Source organism: Cinclus cinclus, chromosome 6 (assembly GCF_963662255.1).
Source record: "Cinclus cinclus chromosome 6, bCinCin1.1, whole genome shotgun sequence".
Lineage (NCBI taxonomy): Eukaryota > Metazoa > Chordata > Aves > Passeriformes > Cinclidae > Cinclus > Cinclus cinclus.
In genome coordinates, this window is record NC_085051.1 from 10685280 (window position 1) to 10704926 (window position 19647).

A 19647-nucleotide genomic window follows, 5' to 3' on the forward strand; every position below is an offset into this window, starting at 1 on the left:
CTGATCCAAAAGATTCCCTATCCCGCAGACTGGTCTCCAGCCTTCACCCCCAGTTCTTTGCTTTCTTTCTCCTGCCAGATTTCTCGTGCTGGTTTTCTGATTTTGTTTCTAAGGTGGCATGGGAACACCTCCCAAACAAACCATTCCCTGAGCACTGGGTAATGTCTGTGGGTCCCTGTGCACAGATTCCCTCCAGGCTCTTGGAAGGGAGGAGGGTTTTGGCAGCACAGGGTTGATGTTGTATTGCACCTGCTTCAATCAGTGTCCCGACAGAAGCCTGCAGGCTTTTGGAAATTAATTTCTTAAGAACTGGGAAGAAAAATCCTGCAAATTCCACAGGGTCAGGACAAAAGGGCATCCCTCAACTGCAAAAGTGTAATCATCTGAGGGTTTTGCTGCAGAGACACGCTGGGGACTCGAGTTTTAGTTTGTCTTGGCAGGAGCAGGAGATCAAATAAATTCCTGTTTTCTGAGTGGGAATGCTGGAGCTGAGAGGTTGGGGTGGATGGGGGCCTGAGCCTCCCACTGGCCACAGTCACACATTCCCAATGTGTGGAATTGCACATGCCTGGGGCAGTGTAGGGAGGATGGGAAGTTTGTGTTTGTTTAAAAAGCACTGGGGTCACAAGCAGAGAATAAGACATAAATGCGATGCTCTGTGATATAAAGGCTTAGCATGCTGGAGAAGCACTAAGTCCTGAAGTACCCCATACAACAGCAAAACCAAACAGTGAATAAGATGCATTTTTTCCTTTTTAAAAATCATTTTCTGGTATCTAAGCTGGAGCAGTGAGGAACACCCAGATTAACCAGTGTACGGATTCAGAACACAGTTCTGGAGAGAAAAGGAGGCAGATGATTGAAGAGATGGACAAGGTGACATAAGCTACATTTCCTTTAGGAAACCAGGCTAGAAATAAAATAAAAATAAAATAAAATAATAAAATAAAATAGCCAAGAGTGGCATTGTGCTGTCTTTATTTTATATCTTTCATTTTATAACCCACCAGCAGCCAGCAAGGGATACACCCATTAAACTCGCACACGGCATGACAGACGCAAACCCAGAAGTTTAACACTGAGGTTTACAAAAGCGGGGAAATAAGGAAACAATCACAGTTCCCGATGGGACGCGGCACTAACGGGATGGGATTCCCGGGACACCCGAGGCCTTCCAAAGGCCACGGCGGCGGCAGCGCCCCCTCAGCGTTTCCCGCGCTTTTCCCGCCCCCCTCAGGATCCCGCGCGCTTCCCCGCCCCTCCGCCCACTGCGCACGCGCGGGCGCACGAGGCGGTGCCGCCGCTGCCCTCAGGGCCCGGCCCCGCCATGTCGGACCGGCTGGCCAAGCCTTCCTGCCTCATCGTCGCCAGCGCCGCCACCGCGGGTGAGACACTCTCGAGGGGGCACCCCGCCGGTTCCCGTCTCTGCGGGTGTCCCGCGCTCCCCGTCCCTTCCGAGCGGCGGGGCGGTGCCGCGCTTGGGGCTGTCCCCGGTGTTGCTGTGCCAGAGTGTGCCCGCCCCACAGGCCTTGCTCTGTCCCGTGTGCCCTGTGGGTGGGTGGGTGTGTGTGTGTGTCTCACGCCGCAGCCGAGCCGTGTGCCCACGTGTGCTCTCCCTGCACAGCTGTGCTCGTTTTCCATCCGCATTGCAGGTGTGGCCTGCCTCCCTGTGCAGCTGTGCTGGTTGGCTTCTCTGCGTGTGGCTTTCGTGGCTTTGAGGGCAGGGAGGGTCGGCTCACGTCGGAAGTTATCGAGAAGAATCTCTGCCTGTGGGGGCTGAGGGCCTGGCACAGATTGCCCAGAGAAGCTCTGGCTGCTCGATCCTTGGAAGGGTTCAAGGCCAGTTTGGACAGGGCTTGGAGCAGTCTGGGATAGTGGAAGGTGTTCTTGCCCATGGCAAGGGGTTGCTACGCGATGGGCTTTAAGGTCCCCCCCAACCCAAATCATTCCAGGATTCTGTTCCCCAGCACACAGCTCACCTCTAATGAAGGCTGTGTATTTTTCATATCTTAAAATTATAATAAAGTAATAATATGGAATTATCTAGAGCTTTCAAGATGAGCAAACGCCCAAGCTTGTGTACTTTGCTGGATAAAGTGTGGTCTGCATTAAACTATCACAGTTGTTTCCCTAAGGTGTTGGAATCTGTTTTCCAGGTGTTTCAGCCCAGTCATTCCTTCACTGCTTTACTCTGGCCAGCTCTGCCTTTAACCTGCAAGTGGCAACTCCTGGGGTGAGTGAAAATGGACAAATAGTGTGATTTCAGCCTGAAACCAATTGATCTCTCAGTTGTCATGAGATAATTGTACTATAAATATATTGAGAGGTGTTTTATTGGCCATAGACATTATGGGACCTCTTTAATTCTGTTTCTTAATGCTGGAGTGATTGAGGCCTTTCTACAGCATGGATTTGGACTTCTCTGTCCAGTATCTGTTCCCACAAAGAATGGAGGGAAGGCTGTTAACAGTAATTCAGTGGGAAAAATGGAAAACTTCAGTCTTTTGAGAGCTGAAAGCATCTCAAAATCCCACATGGCCATCCTTCAGGCAATGTCAGGGGTGCTTGTGCAGTGATCCTGACCACAGTGTGTGAACCATGTTATCCCTAGGGGAAGCCCATTGATTTTGTGGATGTGAACGAGGGCAACACACGCTGGATCCAGGACTTCCGCATGAAATCGTACGCCAGCCCTGCCAAGCTGGAGTCCATTGATGGTAAGGGTGTCACCATGGGCCACTGTCACCTCCACTGTCAGGAAAACAGTGAATGAAAGGGTCACTGTAAGGGCTTTCCCCTCACTGTAAGGGAAACCCCCTGCTTAGAGCCAGGATTTTAGGGAAGAATGACACAGAAAAGGCAGGAAGGTTGTGTTTCAAGTAAAAACCGTGGCAGCTGCAGTTGTTGGTTTACCTTCTGTTTAAGAGGAAGTCCTGGCAACTGCTTTGCAACTTTGTTATTTATCTTGGAATGGTTATTCTCTTTTAATATATATCCAATATATTCATATAATGTCTGTGTTTTACATAAGCACACATTACATTGTTGCTTATTAAAATAAATACTTTGCTGGAGTAGGAGGCAGCAGACAGAACAGTTGTAAGTTTTGTCTGGGCTCATTAAAAATGTGTGTCTCTCATCCTAAGAAGGACCTTTAGGTCATTTTTGACTGATTTATGTGGGTTTGTCCTTTTTTTCCCAAATGTGCAGTGGATTTATGGTCAGGTTTTTTGGGATTTTTACCTGTCCTACAATCATTTCCTACTTTCCTCCCAACCAGGGGCTCGGTACCATGCCCTGCTGATCCCAAACTGTCCTGGGGCTGTGACTGACCTGGCCAACAGTGGGTACCTGGCCAAGATCCTGCAGCACTTCAGCACTGAGAGCAGTAGGTGAACATCCTCAGGGGGCTGGGTGAATGGAAGAGGGCTCCTGTGCTACCTCTGCAGGATAGCTGCCTTCCAGAGACTTCAGAGTGTTTGCATGGCTAAAAGAGCATTCAGAGCTGGCAAGGGAAAGTGTGTCTTCAAGGGGAGAAACAAGTGTCTTAATGGGCCTTTAAGAAAAGGAAAGGGAGACTTATAAGAAAAAAAAGTATCCAAAAATGTCTTTAAAAGGAAAAAGGGAGTCTTAAAAGGAAAGAAGTGTCTTAATGTGTCTTAAATAGAAAAAAGGGAGCCTTGGAAAGGAAAAAGAGGTCTTAAAGTATCTTAAAGAGCAATGCCAGTAGCTCTTCAGAGCTTGTCTCAGAAGAAGGATTTGCTGCCTTACAGTGGCACAGAAATGGCTCTGTCCAAATCAGTGACATTCAAGGCTCAGAGCCAAGTGTGGAATGTCCCAGGAACATCATTAGGGCTGCAGTTAACGAAGCCTTGGGGTGTGCTCCACATTTGAGCATTTGTGGAGCTGTCTCTGCATTTGGAGTTAAAAACTACAATTCTTGTTCCTCTTATTGTAATAATAATAAAATAATTGTAGTAATTCTTATTATAGACAATAACTGCTGCTACAGTGTGCAGGAAAGCCCCTCCAACCTAAAAGAACATTATCAGTGCAATATAATTTCACTGCAAGAGGGCAGCATGAAAAAAAACCTGTGTTTTAAGCATTTGGAGATGCTCACAAATGTGCTTTAATTCCTTTCTAGAGCCTATCTGTGCTGTGGGACAGGGAGTGGCAGCTTTGTGTTGTGCCACCAATGAGGATAAATCCTGGGTTTTCCAGGGATACAGCTTGACAGGGGTAAGTCAAGCTTTTACCTGTTTTTTGCTGTTTGGAGGCTTCTTTTGCTGTGTGATTTCTGGTGGTTTTGGTCTTACCCAGGAACTTTCTCTAAATATAAATTATCAGTTTGGTACCCTTGGCTTGTGCAAGATGTACAGAGCTGTCTTTGACAAGGGTCCCAGCCCTGAGTGCACAAAGGGTTTGTCCCACTTAAGTGGCACGTGGGGAATGCTTTCCCTGTGATTGTTCAGTAGACTTTAAACCGAAGAAAGAAAAAAAAGAAAAAGCTGGAAATTCCTGCTGCAGCTCTTTGCAGTTGTTGTTGAGGACTTCTAACATTTTTTGCTTGATGAATGCTGAAGATAAGTTGTATTTCTGAAGATGCTGTTTCCTTTTAAAAGGTAGAGGGAGTCTTAGGAAAAAAAGAAGTTTCTGGAGAAAAGGCTGTTTGTACAAACTGGCTTGCAGTTAAAGCAGCCAGTTACTGCTGGTACTTTTATCTTCTGTGCTCTGACCTCACAGCCCATTTTATAGTGTGAGAGTGATGCTAATTGCCCTAGTACAGCTTTCTAGCTTGGAAAATTCACATGGAAAGTTAAGAAATTAAGATTTTGTGATTCACAAAAGCTATTAGTGTTCTCATGTGCTTCTGTTTGAGTTAAGGATTATTTATGGCTCCATATGGATTGTTATAGTCCACAATGAAATATTTTAAATCACATTGTGGCCTAGCTATGGTTGCTGTGGAAGCCATAAAATTAAATTCCTTCCTTTTGCATATAAAAATTCGAAGTGCTCCTATGTTTTCTGTCTGTAAGCTGTTTCCCATATTCATTCCAGCATGGGTAACTGTTTCTGGACTCTGCAGGTGGCACAGCATCTGTGTCCAAATATTTGTGTGCCACAGACAGACAGGTGTGTGCTTTCCTGAAGTTAATCACACCTGCAGAAATTGTGTGGTCATGTTGTTTCCTCTTTATTTAACTCACTTAAGAGTTTCCAGTTTGCTCCCTACACAAAATCCATCAAAGCTCCTTGTGGCCATTTGGTTGGGAGAATAGTACAGGGAAGAGAAATATAAATTTCAGGGAGATAATGTGATGGTTTTGCTTGGCTTTTTCTGTAAAAAACCAGCCAAACTAATTTCCTTTTGATCTATTTCAGCCCTCTGTGTACGAGCTGGTAAGGCAGCCAAATTTTGCCAGTTTGTCCATTATTATGGAGGATTTTGTGAAGGATTCTGGAGCTACATTCAGTGGTGAGTCATGCCTGGTGTGCAGGATGGGCACTTCGTGTGTCCTTTGAGAAATGGGTATTTGTGTGCTGGTTGTATCCAGCTGCGCAGGACTCTGGCAGGATCTCTCATATGGCATTCCCAGTGGCATATTCCCAGTATGTCACTGGTCATTTGTAAGGCCAGGCTGGACAGGGCTTGGAGCAGCCTGGGGTAGTGGAAGGTGTCCCTGCCTCTGGCAGGGGGATGGGTCTAGATGAGCTTTAGGATCTCTTCCAACCCAAACCCATCTGGGAGTCTGTCTGGAATGAGGTAACTTAAAAATTCTATTTGGGGTGCTGAGCAGTTGCTGGTAGAGCACGCTGGGGTGTTGTAATTGGCCAGAAAATGAGTATTTAATTTTTGTAGCATGCTGATCACAGCTCATATCTGTCATAAAAAGAGTTTATGTTGTATTGTGAGGTAATTGTAACTTTCAAATGCATACTTTGAGTTTTTTATGATGAAAATCTCCAGATGTGTGTGCTTTACCCACCTGGGTAATCAAGGACCCAGTCCAGTCCTTTCAGAAAAGGATTTTCTAGGGAAATTGTTTCAGGATGAGGGGCTTGAGACTGTCCCTTTCTGCTGGGGTGATAGATCAGCACCCAGCAAATCTGTCTGGCCAAAATAGTTATGTCTTGTGGTGTGTTTATCAGTGGTGTGATTCTGGCACTGAACTTGTGTCTTCTAATGCAATCCCTGTGTTTTTCCTCCTGTCTTCAGCCAGCAGCCCAGATGCTGTCCATGTGGTGCTGGACAGGCACCTGGTGACAGGACAGAATGAGAATTCCACCCTTCCTGCTGTCCAGAACCTTCTGATTCTTTGCAACGTCAGGTGAGGCAAATTTGGGCATAAGAACTGGGAACAGCCAGTGGTGAGCATCTTTTAGTTTGGGGAATACTGTCCCTCAGAAGGGGGGTTTTCCCCCTTGGTTTTCTGCTGAACTGTGTGTCACTTCTGTTTGATACAGTTGTGTCTTTTGACAAAGAGCATTTGATTATTTCAAAGGAGGAGATGAAAATGTGTGGGGAAATGCACAACTTTAGTGGAACTGGCAAAGTAAAATACTGCATAAGCTTCACTAAACATTTCTGTTCGGGGAGCATTTCATGTTTCTGGAGCTTTGGCAGACTGGGTTTGAGTCAGCTCTGATTTACGATTCTGGGAATGAATGAATTTAATTTCTTTGGAAATGGCTTGGCTTGTTTGAGTGTCATCTTGTCAGATAGAAGAGCACATATGAATAACCAAAAACCCCTTCTTTTGTTCAGGTGAGTGTGTGGTACCAGTCCTGTCCTGGCTGTGCATTAACAGGTCCTGTCATGTCTGGGTGTGTTTCCTTGAGCAGGAAATGAAGGAGAAGATCTGTTTGCAAAGAGGATGGATGAAGAGCCAGCAGGCTGAGGATTTCCATGGCTGTGACCTGGATAAAGCACCCGTCTGAACCCCTGTCCTGGATTCTGAAGTGCCTGTGGCAGGGAAGTTGGCAGTGCCAGGTTCTGTGTGGATGGAATGGATGAAAGTTGTCAGAAGAATCTGGGACACGCCATTACATTTTTGCTGCTCCATTTTCTCACTAGACTCTCAGTTTACAGATGGGGGAACTGTCTTCTCAAACGCCCCCCCCCCCCCCCCCCAAAGCTGGTGCTGTGAATACAAATTGCTGAAGCTAAACCCTTGTTGGCATTGTACTGCTGCACAGCATGCCCTTGTTTTCTTCCTGTTCACGTCGCTGAAATTGTGTTTAAAAAGTTTGCTCAGCTTTTTTTTTTTTAAAAAAAAAAAACACGGTCCTACAATTGTTTACTTGTTCTCCTTTGTGCTGCTTATGTTGTGGGTTTTGTTCTCTTGGAAATACTTCTCTGGAAGTAAACTGCTGCTGTCTCTTGCTGGAATTTTGTGGACTAGGGCACTGTAAAATGCACGTGGCTGATGTGGGTCCCATCTGAGGAGTCAGCTGTAGGGTGGAGTCTGGACTCCCAACTTCCTTCTGAGCTGCAGGTGTGACTTGAAGCTGAGCATGGAAAGAAATAATCATTCAGACTGAGATTTTTTTTTTTTTTAAGTTGTTTCAGGCTCAAACATACTTAATATATTGGAAAGTAGATAAATTAACTTTCAGATAATTGATTTTCCTTCCCTCTTGGAATTGTGGGCAACATTTCTTCAGTGCCCTAAAGAAATGGGGTTGCATTTTTGTTCTCTTACCAGGATGTTACATAATTTTGCTTCTAACAAGTCATCTACTAGGGAAATTCTGTCTTTTCTATGGAAATCCATTTTTTAAGCTCTTGTCTCAAGAATTCAGTGTGATTTTAAAAGACAGACTGCTGTGGGTTTTACTGGGTCTTCTGCTGTTGCATTCTGGAGCCCATCTTAGAGATCTTTGGCACTGATGAAAATTAAAACCAGAATTTGAAATTAAAATTGAGCTTTGATAATTTAAATCTTCATTCCTGACAAGCCATCTTGGGGATTTGATGTTAACACCATCAGGGAATCCTTTCAGTCTGGAAAGCCACATCTTATTTGTGAAATGGGAGACTGTATTTCTTTAGGGACTGTGTTTCTGTGGGATTTTGCCAAAATCACTACATCTTTCACTGCTTACCTGTAAAAATAGAACGTTGGTGTCTACCCTGTGTCCTGTTTTCATTCCTTAAATGAGGTTCTGTCCAGGCTCATTCATCTGCTGCCAGGTGAGCAGACAGCGTTCAGACCACTACAGGCTTTGATCAGTCCCTTGTTGTGCAATTTTCTCCTTATTTTGGCATCCAGGATCTGCTGGAATTGCTCTGATCGTGACTCTGTTGGGAAGCAAACAGTTGGACAAAGTACACTGCCTGGGGACTTGTTGGTGCTGTGGTTTTCCTCCCACATGAGAGCAGAAAAAAGATGAGTTCCTTTGTGTATTTTCACTCTTTCCCATCACACATCCACTTTTATCTGTTCAGCCATGAAGTTGCTCTTGGGAAAATTTGGGGGAGAAGGGTGTGGAGCAGCAAGTGACTGGAGAGGTGACGTGTGCAGGTGTGGGCTGACAGCTTTGTGGGGTGGCTCTGGATGTGGTGGGCTGGACTGTGTCACCTTCACATGTCTTGCTGACAAACTGGGAGCCATCTGAGTCATAGAATCATGGAATTCAGGTTGGAAAAGAGCTTTTAAGGTCAAGTTCAAGCATCAGTGCAGCACCACCACCATGTTCACCACTCAACCTCAGCTATCACATCCGTGTGTTTTCTGAGCCCTTCCAGGGATGGTGGCTCCACCACTGCCCTGTTCCAGTGCTTGATGTCCCTTTCCATGAAGAAATTTTCCCTAATATCTGATCTAAACTTCCCCTGGCACAACTTGAGGCCATTAGTGACAATAGCTCTTAAGTTCTTGTACAGTATGATCAATTTAAGCCAGGAATTGGAAAAAAAATGTTCAAAAACTGTGGGAAAAGAAGATCAAATGAATGTAGAAAGCACAAAGTTGTTGAATGTCATCCAGGTATGTTCAGAAAAGTTTTATTCTGTTTATTTTCTGTGTTAATTTTGTTCTACAAACAAACTGTTATTTTATTTTCTTTTACCTAAAAGATAGTTACATCAATTAATGAAGTGACATTACACAAGGAGGCATTATCCAATTATTTTTTGATAATTCTTGCCTTTTAAATTTCCTGTGGGAAAAATTTAGATACCTCAGTTTGTATCTTCTGTACCTTGTGCCTGGTGCCAGCTGAGGAGCTCTGTGAACAATCCCATCCCAGGCATCCAAGCAGTGGTGCCTATACAGAGTGGTTTTTGTCTCCAGGGCAGAAACTGCTTCCCAAAGAATTGAAAACTTCAAATTTAGGAGATTTCATCCCACACAAACCTTTATTATTTCAGCATTGTGTCGTGCAGTGCTTGGTGCTTTGGTCCTAGGAATGTCACCAGCCAGGCTTGTTTCCTTGGAAATCTGTTTCTGGTAACATTCAGCTGATGGGTTTTATTGTTTTATTTAGTTGGGTGGGGGGTTGGTTTTATTTTCTAGGGTTTTACTGATTGATTTTTTTGGGACTCACAGTGCTACATCATCTCTGGTCTTAACAGCTGGGACCATATCCTCTTTTCCTCTGATATTTTTACAGGCAGATATGGAGGTAGTTGCTAGAAGCATCAGAGTGTCTCTGCAGCACATGAAGCAGGATGAATCCAAAGGGATGAGTTTTCACAGATGTTGGCTCATAGCTGTCCTGCACCCCTCAAAGGGTTTCTTCGCCAAAAAGAGGACAGCCCACCATCCCTAAGGTATGGGTGCCTTTTCTGGCAGGTTTACACCCAAGCTGGGAAGAGGGGTGCTGGTGCAGCAGTTGGGAAACTGCTTAACTCTGGAAAACAGAGCCCCAAGACCTGGCTGTGGGTATGATCTCAATTTCCATGTTTTTGCCAGTGCCTCCCTTGGTCTGGAGAGAGCACGTGTGTGTCAGTGCTGGAGCCACACTGCTGCCTTTTCTCCCTTTTTTTAAAGTTCAGCCAACTTTGTCAGGAAACAGATGACAAGATGTTTGAAATCTGGCCCTGTCTGCAGCTGATGGTTGTTGGTCATGCCAGCATTCCATTTGTGTATTAACATATTTAATTAAGATTATTTCCTTGGAGTTTCCACAGTACAATCTTGTAAAAAAAATACCAAACCCTTAATTTTTTTTTTTTTTAAATGTAACCTGCTGCTTTATTCATCTTGTGTGCATTCAAACAAGGGCCAGAAGAGATGAAAGTGGTTCTTTGGTTTACTTTAAAGTTTCAAATGGAGCTGTCTGGGTTTGGTGCCATCCATACTGGCCTGTGATGGCTGTAATGGATATACATAACCAGTGAATCCAAGGACTAATTTTAAATTGAATTCCATGTCAGGAGGATGACTATAAATGGGTGTATTATTGTGTCTGTTCTTCCAACAGCTCTGCTTTGCTGTACCTTGTTTCAAGAATGGAGGATGTGCTGGGAGCAGTAGTGTGTCTCCCTTAGCATAATGTGTGATGGGATGGAAGGCATGGCTGGAGGAGGAAGGAAAAGCTTTTCCAACCCCCCTCAAAGCTCTGTGTGTTTGCACAGAGCTGGATGTTGGAATCAGAGAGCAGCCACCACAAGGAAAGGTTGGGAAAGGTGCTGTAATTTTTAATCAATGCTTTAAAGTTTATGTATTGAGTCTTTGGGATTTCCCCAAACCTTGTATCTGCCCCTAAATCCTGAGTCTTGTCCATGTGACTGTGAGAGCCAGAGACCTTTCTGGGAGACAAGAGATATCTCCTGATTTCTTAATCTGAGGAGGTATGGAGATCTGGGAAATCCCAGGAGTTTGTAAGCAGAGCACAGACAGGGCCCTGGGAGAGGTCCCTCTGTCTGCTGAGGAGTGGGGAAGTTGAGGAAGAGGTTAAGGAATAAACACACTTTGTGTGACTGATGAAAGAGCTGTACAGACTGAAGGTTTATGTGGTGCTTGGGTTTTTTTTCACCATTTCAGAAAGGATGTGGACTTTGTGGCTTAGCCACGGATGTCAGGCACCTCACAACATCCATCTGTGCTGCAGAGAAAAGAACCCCAGTGCTGAGGAGGAAACACCAGCTGCCACCACAGCAGGGAAGGGACCCCATGACTGAACATTTTAAGCATAACTTACTCCCCTCTTGAGAGGTGTCTGTTGGTAAGTGAAGTAAGGCTTAACTGTTACTCAGGCACCTCTTCATCCCCTTTCACTGAAGTACTTCATTCTCTCTTAAGCACCTTTTGAAATGCTTCAGTTTCATTTGAGCTCCACAGTGTTATTGACCCAGTTGTGTCTCAGTTGTGTGAGGGGACAGATTCCATGAAGTTTCTTGCCTCACTCAGGGGGAAAAAGGGACATTTATTCCAGAGGCTTCAAGCCCCTGACCAGCCAGTTTAATAGCACCAAGTCCCCAAATTCTGTGTGCCCAAATCCCTACCCTGTCCTGGTGGGTGCAGTGGTAGAGCACAGCAACCTGCTAATGCCAGAGGGGTGGAATCTTCAAGGTCCCCTTCCAACCCAAACCATTCTAGGAATCTCTGTTGGAATTCTCTGTTGTTTAGTAAGTGAAAAATGCAAAATTAAGTCAAATTGAGAAGGGGTAGAGAGGGGCAGGGTCAAACTTAGTGCTGGCTTGACTTTGGCAGGAAAAAAGGTCACCTCCCTTTGGGCAGCCTGCTTTCTGCCTCGTCTGCTTCCCCCCTCACCAACAGCTGGAGGGGCTGGATGAGTCCCCTGGGGACTTCACCTCCCTCTGGTAGACTGGCACTATTCCCAGGGCAGGCTGGGAGCACAGCACCAGCTGTCCATGTCTGCTTGTAGCTGGATGTTCCTTTGGCTGGAACAGCAGCTGCCAGGTTGTTCTGGATGTGCTGACAGCAGAACTGCTGTGTCACACTGGGGTGAGGGATCAGTGCCTCCCTTGGTCTGGAGAGAGCACGTGTGTGTCAGTGCTGGAGCCACACTACTGCCTTTTCTCCCTTTTTTTAAAGTTCAGCCAACTTTGTCAGGAAACAGCAAATTGCATCCACGTATAAGTAGGGCTCTCTCAGAACCATGGAATGAATCAGTGGGGTTGGAAAGGACTGCTGAGATCATCAAGTCCAGCCATTCCCCCAGCACTGCCAAGGGCACCACTACCCCTGTCCCCAGGTGCCACATCCACATGCCTTTTAAATCTCTCCAGGGGTGGGGACTCGGCCACTGCCCTGGGCAGCTGTGCCAGCTTGGACAGCTTTCAGTGAAGAAATGTTTCCTAATATCCAATATAAACCTTCCCTGGCACAACTTGAGGCCATTTCCTTCTTGTCCTATCACTTGTTCTTGTCTACTCTTCATAGAACAGGATCTATATAAACTATTAAGATACATCTGTATTTTGACACATGTATGTGTCTCACAGGAGTATTTGTGAGAGGGGCTTGTGAAACATGTGTTTGCTCTTTAAAACCACCTGAAATTAAAAACTTTTCTTCTGTGTGTTAGGACTGAAGACTTAATTAGGAATTTGAAATTGGAATTTGAAAATTAAAATCCTGTCTATCAGGTGTCTCCTGCAGCAATGAATTGACCATGTTACAAGGCAAGTAGTTTTTAATTTGCATGTATTGACAAAAGTGCCACAAAAATTTGAAATTCCACTTGTCCCTTTGCAAATTGATAAAAAAAAAGCATGATACAGAAATCTATCCATACACAGCATGATACTTTTACAGTAAGACATTTGTACATCCACTGAACCTCAGGTGATCCACCTCAGTTTAGAGCACTCAGGGAAATGGTGATTATTATTTTTTTCTTCTTTTATTTTCCATTTTCAGTGCTGAACATTCGCTCCTAGAAAAGAGATAAACAAAGCACGGCTGAGTAAGAGTCCAGGAATGATGCAAGGAGTTGCCAGTCACCAAGTGCCTAGATCAGGTATACTTACAATCAGTATTTCTTCCCCAAAACACACAGTTTGATGAATCCCGTGTGAAAGCCTCTCCACAATCTGACATAACACTTTGACAGCAGATCTGCTCTTTTTTAGTGCCTCCAAGTACAAACATGATTTATTTCCAGCTCACTACCTGCAGATTATTTGTGTCCTGTACCGCTGCTGACAGCTCAGAATTAGATTTAAGGGACTTCTCACTTTGACAGTTATCCTGATAAGCTGCCTCAAACTGCAGGTGTGGCCCACACCTGGCAAAAATTCTTTCTTGGCATACAGTGAAGCTTACCAAATTCACTGAATTCAGGTGGCCTGCTCTACATAACCTGTCCAAAGACCTGACCAGACTAGTTTAATCCTCAGCCACACCAGGCTGGCTGCAGTACATGGGAGGAACGTGGTATCTACCTTTAACATCCTCTCCAGCTTAACTGCATCTGCAGCAAATCTCCTGATCCCATCGGAGAGCTTTTCCACAGCCATTTGGTCTTCGTTGTGGTGCCAGCGGAATGCCTTCTCATCCAGGTGGATCTTTTCAAGATCACATGCCTGAGCTGTGCAGAAGTAGAAAAAGAAACAGACCAGGTGATCAGATGCTTACAAAATTCAGACTTCCTAAAATTGCCTTGAGTTCTGACCATTTCTAGATGTTGGAAAAATTTTAAATGCTTTCAGTATGACTTGCTGCAGGAACACAATCTGAGATGTGAGACTGAAAGTGCTCCTGATATGGCTGGAGGAGAACAAACAGGAAAAAGAAAAAAAGTAGGCTAATAAATGAGTATATCTTAACAGAGTGTGTGTGCCATTATCTTGTACCTGCTGGTGAGTGGCACAACACTTCCAGGCCTATTCTGAGGAATTGTGCAACCGCCCCACAGCAAGTGAGACATTCTAAGCAAATATTCTAAACAATCAGGGCTTTGATTGTTTGGCAAGAACTAACAAAAGCTCACTTCATAGCAGGCTCCCAGGCCAGCAGCAGCCTGTGGGCAGCAGCCCATGGCTACAGCTGTGCACAGAGCTGCTTTCTGAGATGTAAACCAGCATTTTAATGAGGCTGCAGAAAAGGGAGAGTATCACAGAATCCTGGAAAGATTTGTGTGCAAAGGAAGCTTAAAGCCCATTCAGTTCCACTCCCTGGCCCCAAGCAGGGACACCTTCCACTATCCCAGACTGCTCTAAGCCCCATCCAACCTGGACTCGAAGTAGTGTAATGGGAACAAGGATTCCAAGCCATTGTGGCACAGTGATCACTAGATCAAATCACTTAGTTTTGTGTATGATTACTTTCTAATTTCTGGAGGGAAAACACCTCTTGGCATGTCTAGAGATTAAGATGAAACCAAGTTTGGCATCTTTGCTACTGTTCAGTAAAATTTAATCCTGAGCATGTGAAGTTTAACTTTTCCTGTCTTGTGGGGAGAGGTGCACAGTATGGAAGCACACTCCAAACCACTGTAATCCAATTAGTGCTCAGTGTGTCAGCAATTGTAGCAGTGATATTGTACTGAGGCTACAGTATTTCCTTCTGAGGCTACAATATTTCCTCTAGGAAATTGGATTTATCCCTAAAACAGGATGGCAGCAAGTACCACAGCACTGACTGGAACCCCAGACTCTCAACATTGGAGAAGAAAGGAAGATGGAACAATCCTCTAGGAGTGGACTTACCCTCTTTGACACTGAGTGTGGGAGTTAACTTGACATGCTCTTTGCTGAGCTCTGCCAGGAGTTTGGGTGAGATGGTGAGATAGTCACAGCCTGTGAGCGCTTTGATCTGGCCCGTGTTGCGAAACGAGGCACCCATCACGATGGTTTTGTAGCCAAACTTTTTGTAGTAGTTATAGATCTTGGTGACACTCTTCACTCCTACAAGTAGAAATCAGCAACTTTATTGTAAGTGATTATTTAGAACATGCTCAAATCTTCCATAAGAGCATTTTTACGAGTAAACTGTTTAAATTAGCAGCTGTTGTTTTCTCTGCAGTGTTAAATCTCTGCTCACCTGGATCCTCTGAAGGCTCGTAGGTTTTCTTGTCTCCATTTGCAACATACCAGTCCAGGATCCGTCCCACGAATGGGGAAATCAGAGTAACTCCAGCTTCAGCACAGGCAACAGCCTGAGCAAAGGAGAACAGCAAGGTCATGTTGCAGTGAATCCCATACTCAGCCTCCAGAACCCTGCAGACACAGGCTGGCTTAGAACAGCACTTTGCTCACCTATGGAATTCATATTCAGGAACAAGCTAAGTTCAAACTACTGAATTCCTTGAGTTCATTTAGGAATGGGGTGCACTTGGTCAGCTTTAAAGTCATCAGCTAAAGGCAAAAGTTTTGTGCTGCCAAACTCAGCTTTATGAATGCTGTTCCTCTAGCCAAATGCAGCCATCTTAGCAGGGTATTTCAGGAAACTGTGGCCTGGCCCTTGTATGAAGAAACTCCCTATTTCAACAGCAAGCTGTGGCAGAGCACCTTCTGTGCCCATGACAGACTTCCTCATGCCGTGCTTTCAGCACTGCTGTTTATTCAAGTGCAGAATGTGATGTCAGTGCCTGTGGACAGGCAGGAGCATGCCATGAATCAGCACACCAGGCACACACAGCCTTACCTGCCGGCCTGGATTCCTTCCCACGTTGAAGAGAGCTTGATGAGAATCCGATCTTTACTGACTCCAGCTTCCTTGTAGAGGTCGATGAGGCGCCTGGCCCTTTGAATCATTCCTTCCTTATCAAAGGACAACCTTTGAAGCAAGAGCAACACTGTTTAAAACGGATTTTTTTTTAAAATTCTCTCCCCCCAGGGCCCAATGGAAAACCACTATCCTGTTTTATCAGCATTTACATGCCAACAGCAGGTTTGTATTCTCAGATCCCTCATGGACTGTCAGACCTTTGAGAAGGAAGTTTCTCATAATAAATTCAGAAGCTGATGATTAACAAAAATTGGCACTGAGAAAATTAACAGCCATGTCCTGTGCAAGTCTTGAAAAAAACTGTTCAAACAGATCTCTTGCTAAATTGAGCAGCTATTATCATATAGAAGAGTATGAGCAAAACTATGACTGGATGTGTGAAGTTCCCCTTGCTTAAGCAGTAACAGGAAGATTATGAAAATCCAAGGTCAGTGCTACTTGTTTTTGTTACAGAATTCTAATCAAACTAAGGGAAATCCACACTCTTAAATATTAATATAAGTCCCGCTGGTCTTCTAATCTAAAAAAAAAAAAAAAGAAAAAAAAAATCTTTCCCTAGCTCACATGAGGTCACTTTTTGTATTTACAAATACCCAGGGTAACCCAAAGGGAAAAGAGCCAACCTTGCATCTACTTCTGTGGACACACGGCCAGGTATCCTCTTCAGGATTTCAGCTCCAAATAAGACAAAAAGTTTGTCAGAAGCATTTTTGATCTGCTCCTCTTCTGACCTGAAAACCATAAAGAGCAAAAGCATTTATGGAGGTAAAAAAAAAAAAAAGGCGAGTTTACGTTCTGCTGTGGATTTGAAGATCAAATTTCACAGCCCATTTAACATTAAATTCCAGAGTTCAAATGAGCCACTTCTGTCCTGCCAGCAGGATTAGCCTTTGGACACTCTTTCCTACAGTGCTGTTGTTTTCCTGATCAAGGAGGGCCAGGTGGGAGCTGAGAAATGTGGATGCACTTCTTAAAAGCACATCTGGAATGGGTGTAAGGAATTCTTCTCAGAAGTGTTGAGGCTTTTTGGGGCAGGAGACAAATCCACAAGTACACGAGGGGGAAGCCCAAGCACGTTGCTTATGTGTAAATAAGGCATTTTAAATATAGGTCTGCTGAGATGAAACCCCTCTTTACTTACCCACCAAGCTTCTTCCCGTAGGCAACAGCATCATCCACAAGCTTCTGGTACGCCGGCATCTGAGCCGCAGCAAGGATCAGGGAGGGGTTTGTGGTGGCATCCAGGGGCTTGTATTCATCTATGGCTAAAGAAAGAAACCCAGCCTGTTTGAAACAACCAGCCAGCCTGAGAAATCAGAAGGATTTTGCTCAACCAGGTGAGAATGTAAACACTTGTTAATGACAGAGCACATCAGCTTTAAACACTGCCTGAAGGCTGGCTTGTGCCAGACTACACAACAACCACTTCAAAGTTTATAAACTGCAGAAATTGCCCAGAAGTATAAATCTGTAGAAATGATGGATGGAGGAAGTAGTAACACTGATTTCCAAACTTCATCCCAACCAGCATAGCTGAGCTCCAGAAATCACAGAGGGGAACGAGAAACAGGAGCTCTTCACTTCAAGCAGAAATTCGGGCTTTTGTTTGTGTCCAACTGATGGGGCCAGGACATGTGAATTCACCTGTGAGGCTCCAACACCTTAGCACCTTTTCTTACTGTGTTTTAAACCTTTTCCAAACAGCTACAGTGTCTCAGTATCTGCTCTTCTCATTTCCTTGTCCTACCAGGAAGACACTTGACCCTTGGTCTTACCCCAAGCCCAGGACTACGCCTGTTCCAGATGATGCCAGGTTTTGCTCCAGGAAGCCTGTGGCACACATCAAACCCCTTTTGCCAGGGGCAGAACCTCTGCAGGCCACTCAGTAGTTTCAACAATGCAATCAAAATGTCAAAAAAATAACAAAATATGTATTACCAGCCCCTTCTCCTCAGTATTTCTGTCAGGGATGAAACCCCAAGTGGGAGAGTGCAACTGCACTAAAAATAAACCCTTTTTTTTCCGTAGATCCCTCCAAGGCAGTGATCAGGATCCTGGAGAGAGGTCCACTCCATACAAACAGGTCCTTCAGAATTTGAGTTCACGCGGGTACTGCTTAAAGCAGAGAGCACAGAAATGCAACTCTGTTCTGTACTGACACCTACAATCACCGCTGGGACCAGCAGCAGCAACAAGCACCAGTGTTTAACCAGTGTTTAACATGCCAGGAGTGAGCCAGGTAAGGTTCTTGCCTTGTTAGGACTCCAAGAATAACCTCCAGGTGGTAAAAGCAGCCCAGAGAACAACTGGGGGGGGGATATCCTGAGCTGGACTCGATGATCCCCATGGAATGTTCTACAGTCCTTGCTGCTGCCTGCACACAAACACCCCCTTGGCCATCCTGGGGGGTTTGTTTGTTTCCTGTGTCTGAGCTGTTGCCACCCCTGTGCTCTCTTCACCTCAAGTTTAGTAGTCTTAAGACATTTGACAGTGGCCATTTGGGATTGTTTGCTGTTACACCAACAGGATTAGGCAAGCAGTGGAGGGATTACTGCAGGCCTGGGTGAGCACAGGACAGGATTCAAGGGCTGCTCTACACGACCCACAGACATCCAGGGAGGGAATTCTTGGCTCTGTAGGGCCAAGCAGGCTCAGTGTCCGTGCTGGGCCAAGGAGTGACAGCTTGGGAACAAGTGACTTTTTAATCGAAGGCCACCTCCCTTTCTCAGAAACGAGTGTGCTGGCTCATTCTCAGGAGATAATGGAAACAAAAACACTCTGGCATTATTTTTACAGAATCCTGTAATGATTGGGTTGGAAGCAACCTTAAAGATTGTCCAGTTCCACTCGCTGCCACTGGACCGGGTTGCCTTGCCTTGAGTTCGGAAAAAAAACCCAAACAAGTCCCACATCTAGACAGGTCGCTGGAAGAAAACCCGAATTCATTAGCACAGCAGAGCCTGGCTTGAGTTTGGCACTTCTTCCTGACGGCACGCAGAGCTGAACGCGGTGGTCAGGGCGGGCTGGGAGGAGATCACGGCAGGGTCTGGAAAACGTCCTGGCTGGGCGGGATCTGCCTTGGCATGGGGACCAAGGCGCCGCCACCGAGCGCCCTCCCCCCCGCTCCCCCCTCTGGTCTCAGGGTGGTTCGCTCCCCCCCAGCGCGCGTCCCGTCGGCCGGGCGCGCCCACTCTCCGTGATGGGGGCGGGAGAGGGGGCTAAGGAGAAGACGCGGTGACAGGATCCCCTCGCGCCGCCGCTCACCGTTGAAATCCCCGGTGTCGGCCACCACCGTGGTGTGGTGCTTGAGCTGGTCCAGCGCCGACTCCATCTTCTGCCGCTTCACGGGGGACACCGACATGTCAGCGGCTGTGGCAGCTCGCGCGCCTCTAAGGGACGGTGAGTGCCCGGGGGGGACCGGCCTGCGCGCGCACCCGCGGCCCGCGCGCTCCCGCCGCCAGTCCCAACCCGGCTGGGCGGCAGCGGCCAATCAGGAGCGCAGACTCGGGACGGAGGCGGCCGGGAGGAGCCGGGGCGGGGCAGGGACTGAGAGGACGATTCTGATTGGCTGGCGCGTGGCGCTGGGGGTCGGGGCGGGTGGTCGCCTTGGCGACCCTGACGCCGCCATTGTTCCCAGCAAAGCGCGGCCGGGAGTGTCTCGGCCCCGGGATCTCCCGGCTCCGGGATCTCCGGTGTCCAGCACCACCCGGGGGCCTGTCTGTCCCTCGGCCGGCACGGCCCCCGAGCCACCCGTCCCTCAGGGACGCGCTGGCCCGGGCGCCGCCGGTGCCGCAAGATGGCGGCGGGCAGGCCCTGAGGGGAGGCGGCCGTGAGGGAAGGCTCGGAGCCGCGCCGCTGCCGCAGGAGCTCAGCGCTCTGTGCTCCCTGCCCTGCCGTCCTGCAAAGGTTCGAAATGCCTTGTGCGGTACAGCTCCAGCCGCTGAGAGAGCCCCCGACCCAGCAGAGCCGGTGGTTTGGGCTCTTGGTCTGCCTAAAC

General features: G+C 46.5%; 2 protein-coding genes across 3 annotated transcripts; one reads left to right on the top strand and one right to left on the bottom strand.

Moving 5' to 3' along the window:
* Positions 1–1319: 1319 nt before the first annotated feature.
* On the top strand, positions 1320–7114 carry GATD1 (glutamine amidotransferase class 1 domain containing 1). 2 transcript variants are annotated; one of them, XM_062494771.1, is made up of 8 exons: positions 1320–1385; positions 2157–2233; positions 2612–2717; positions 3281–3388; positions 4148–4242; positions 5389–5482; positions 6224–6335; positions 6850–7114. In XM_062494771.1, exons 1-8 carry the CDS (start codon positions 1328–1330, stop codon positions 6854–6856), a joined length of 657 nt encoding a protein of 218 aa, XP_062350755.1. In that variant the 5' UTR covers positions 1320–1327; the 3' UTR covers positions 6857–7114. The 2 variants fall into 2 exon arrangements, with proteins under 2 accessions (XP_062350755.1, XP_062350756.1); XM_062494772.1 differs by lacking the exon at positions 3281–3388.
* Positions 7115–12594: 5480 nt separating this feature from the next.
* On the bottom strand, positions 12595–19087 carry TALDO1 (transaldolase 1). The gene is made up of 8 exons (XM_062494411.1): positions 18915–19087; positions 16792–16915; positions 16274–16381; positions 15567–15698; positions 14964–15139; positions 14630–14827; positions 13364–13509; positions 12595–12855 (listed from the first exon to the last, which is right to left on the bottom strand). Exons 1-8 carry the CDS (start codon positions 19009–19011, stop codon positions 12823–12825), a joined length of 1014 nt encoding a protein of 337 aa, XP_062350395.1. The 5' UTR covers positions 19012–19087; the 3' UTR covers positions 12595–12822.
* Positions 19088–19647: the final 560 nt, after the last annotated feature.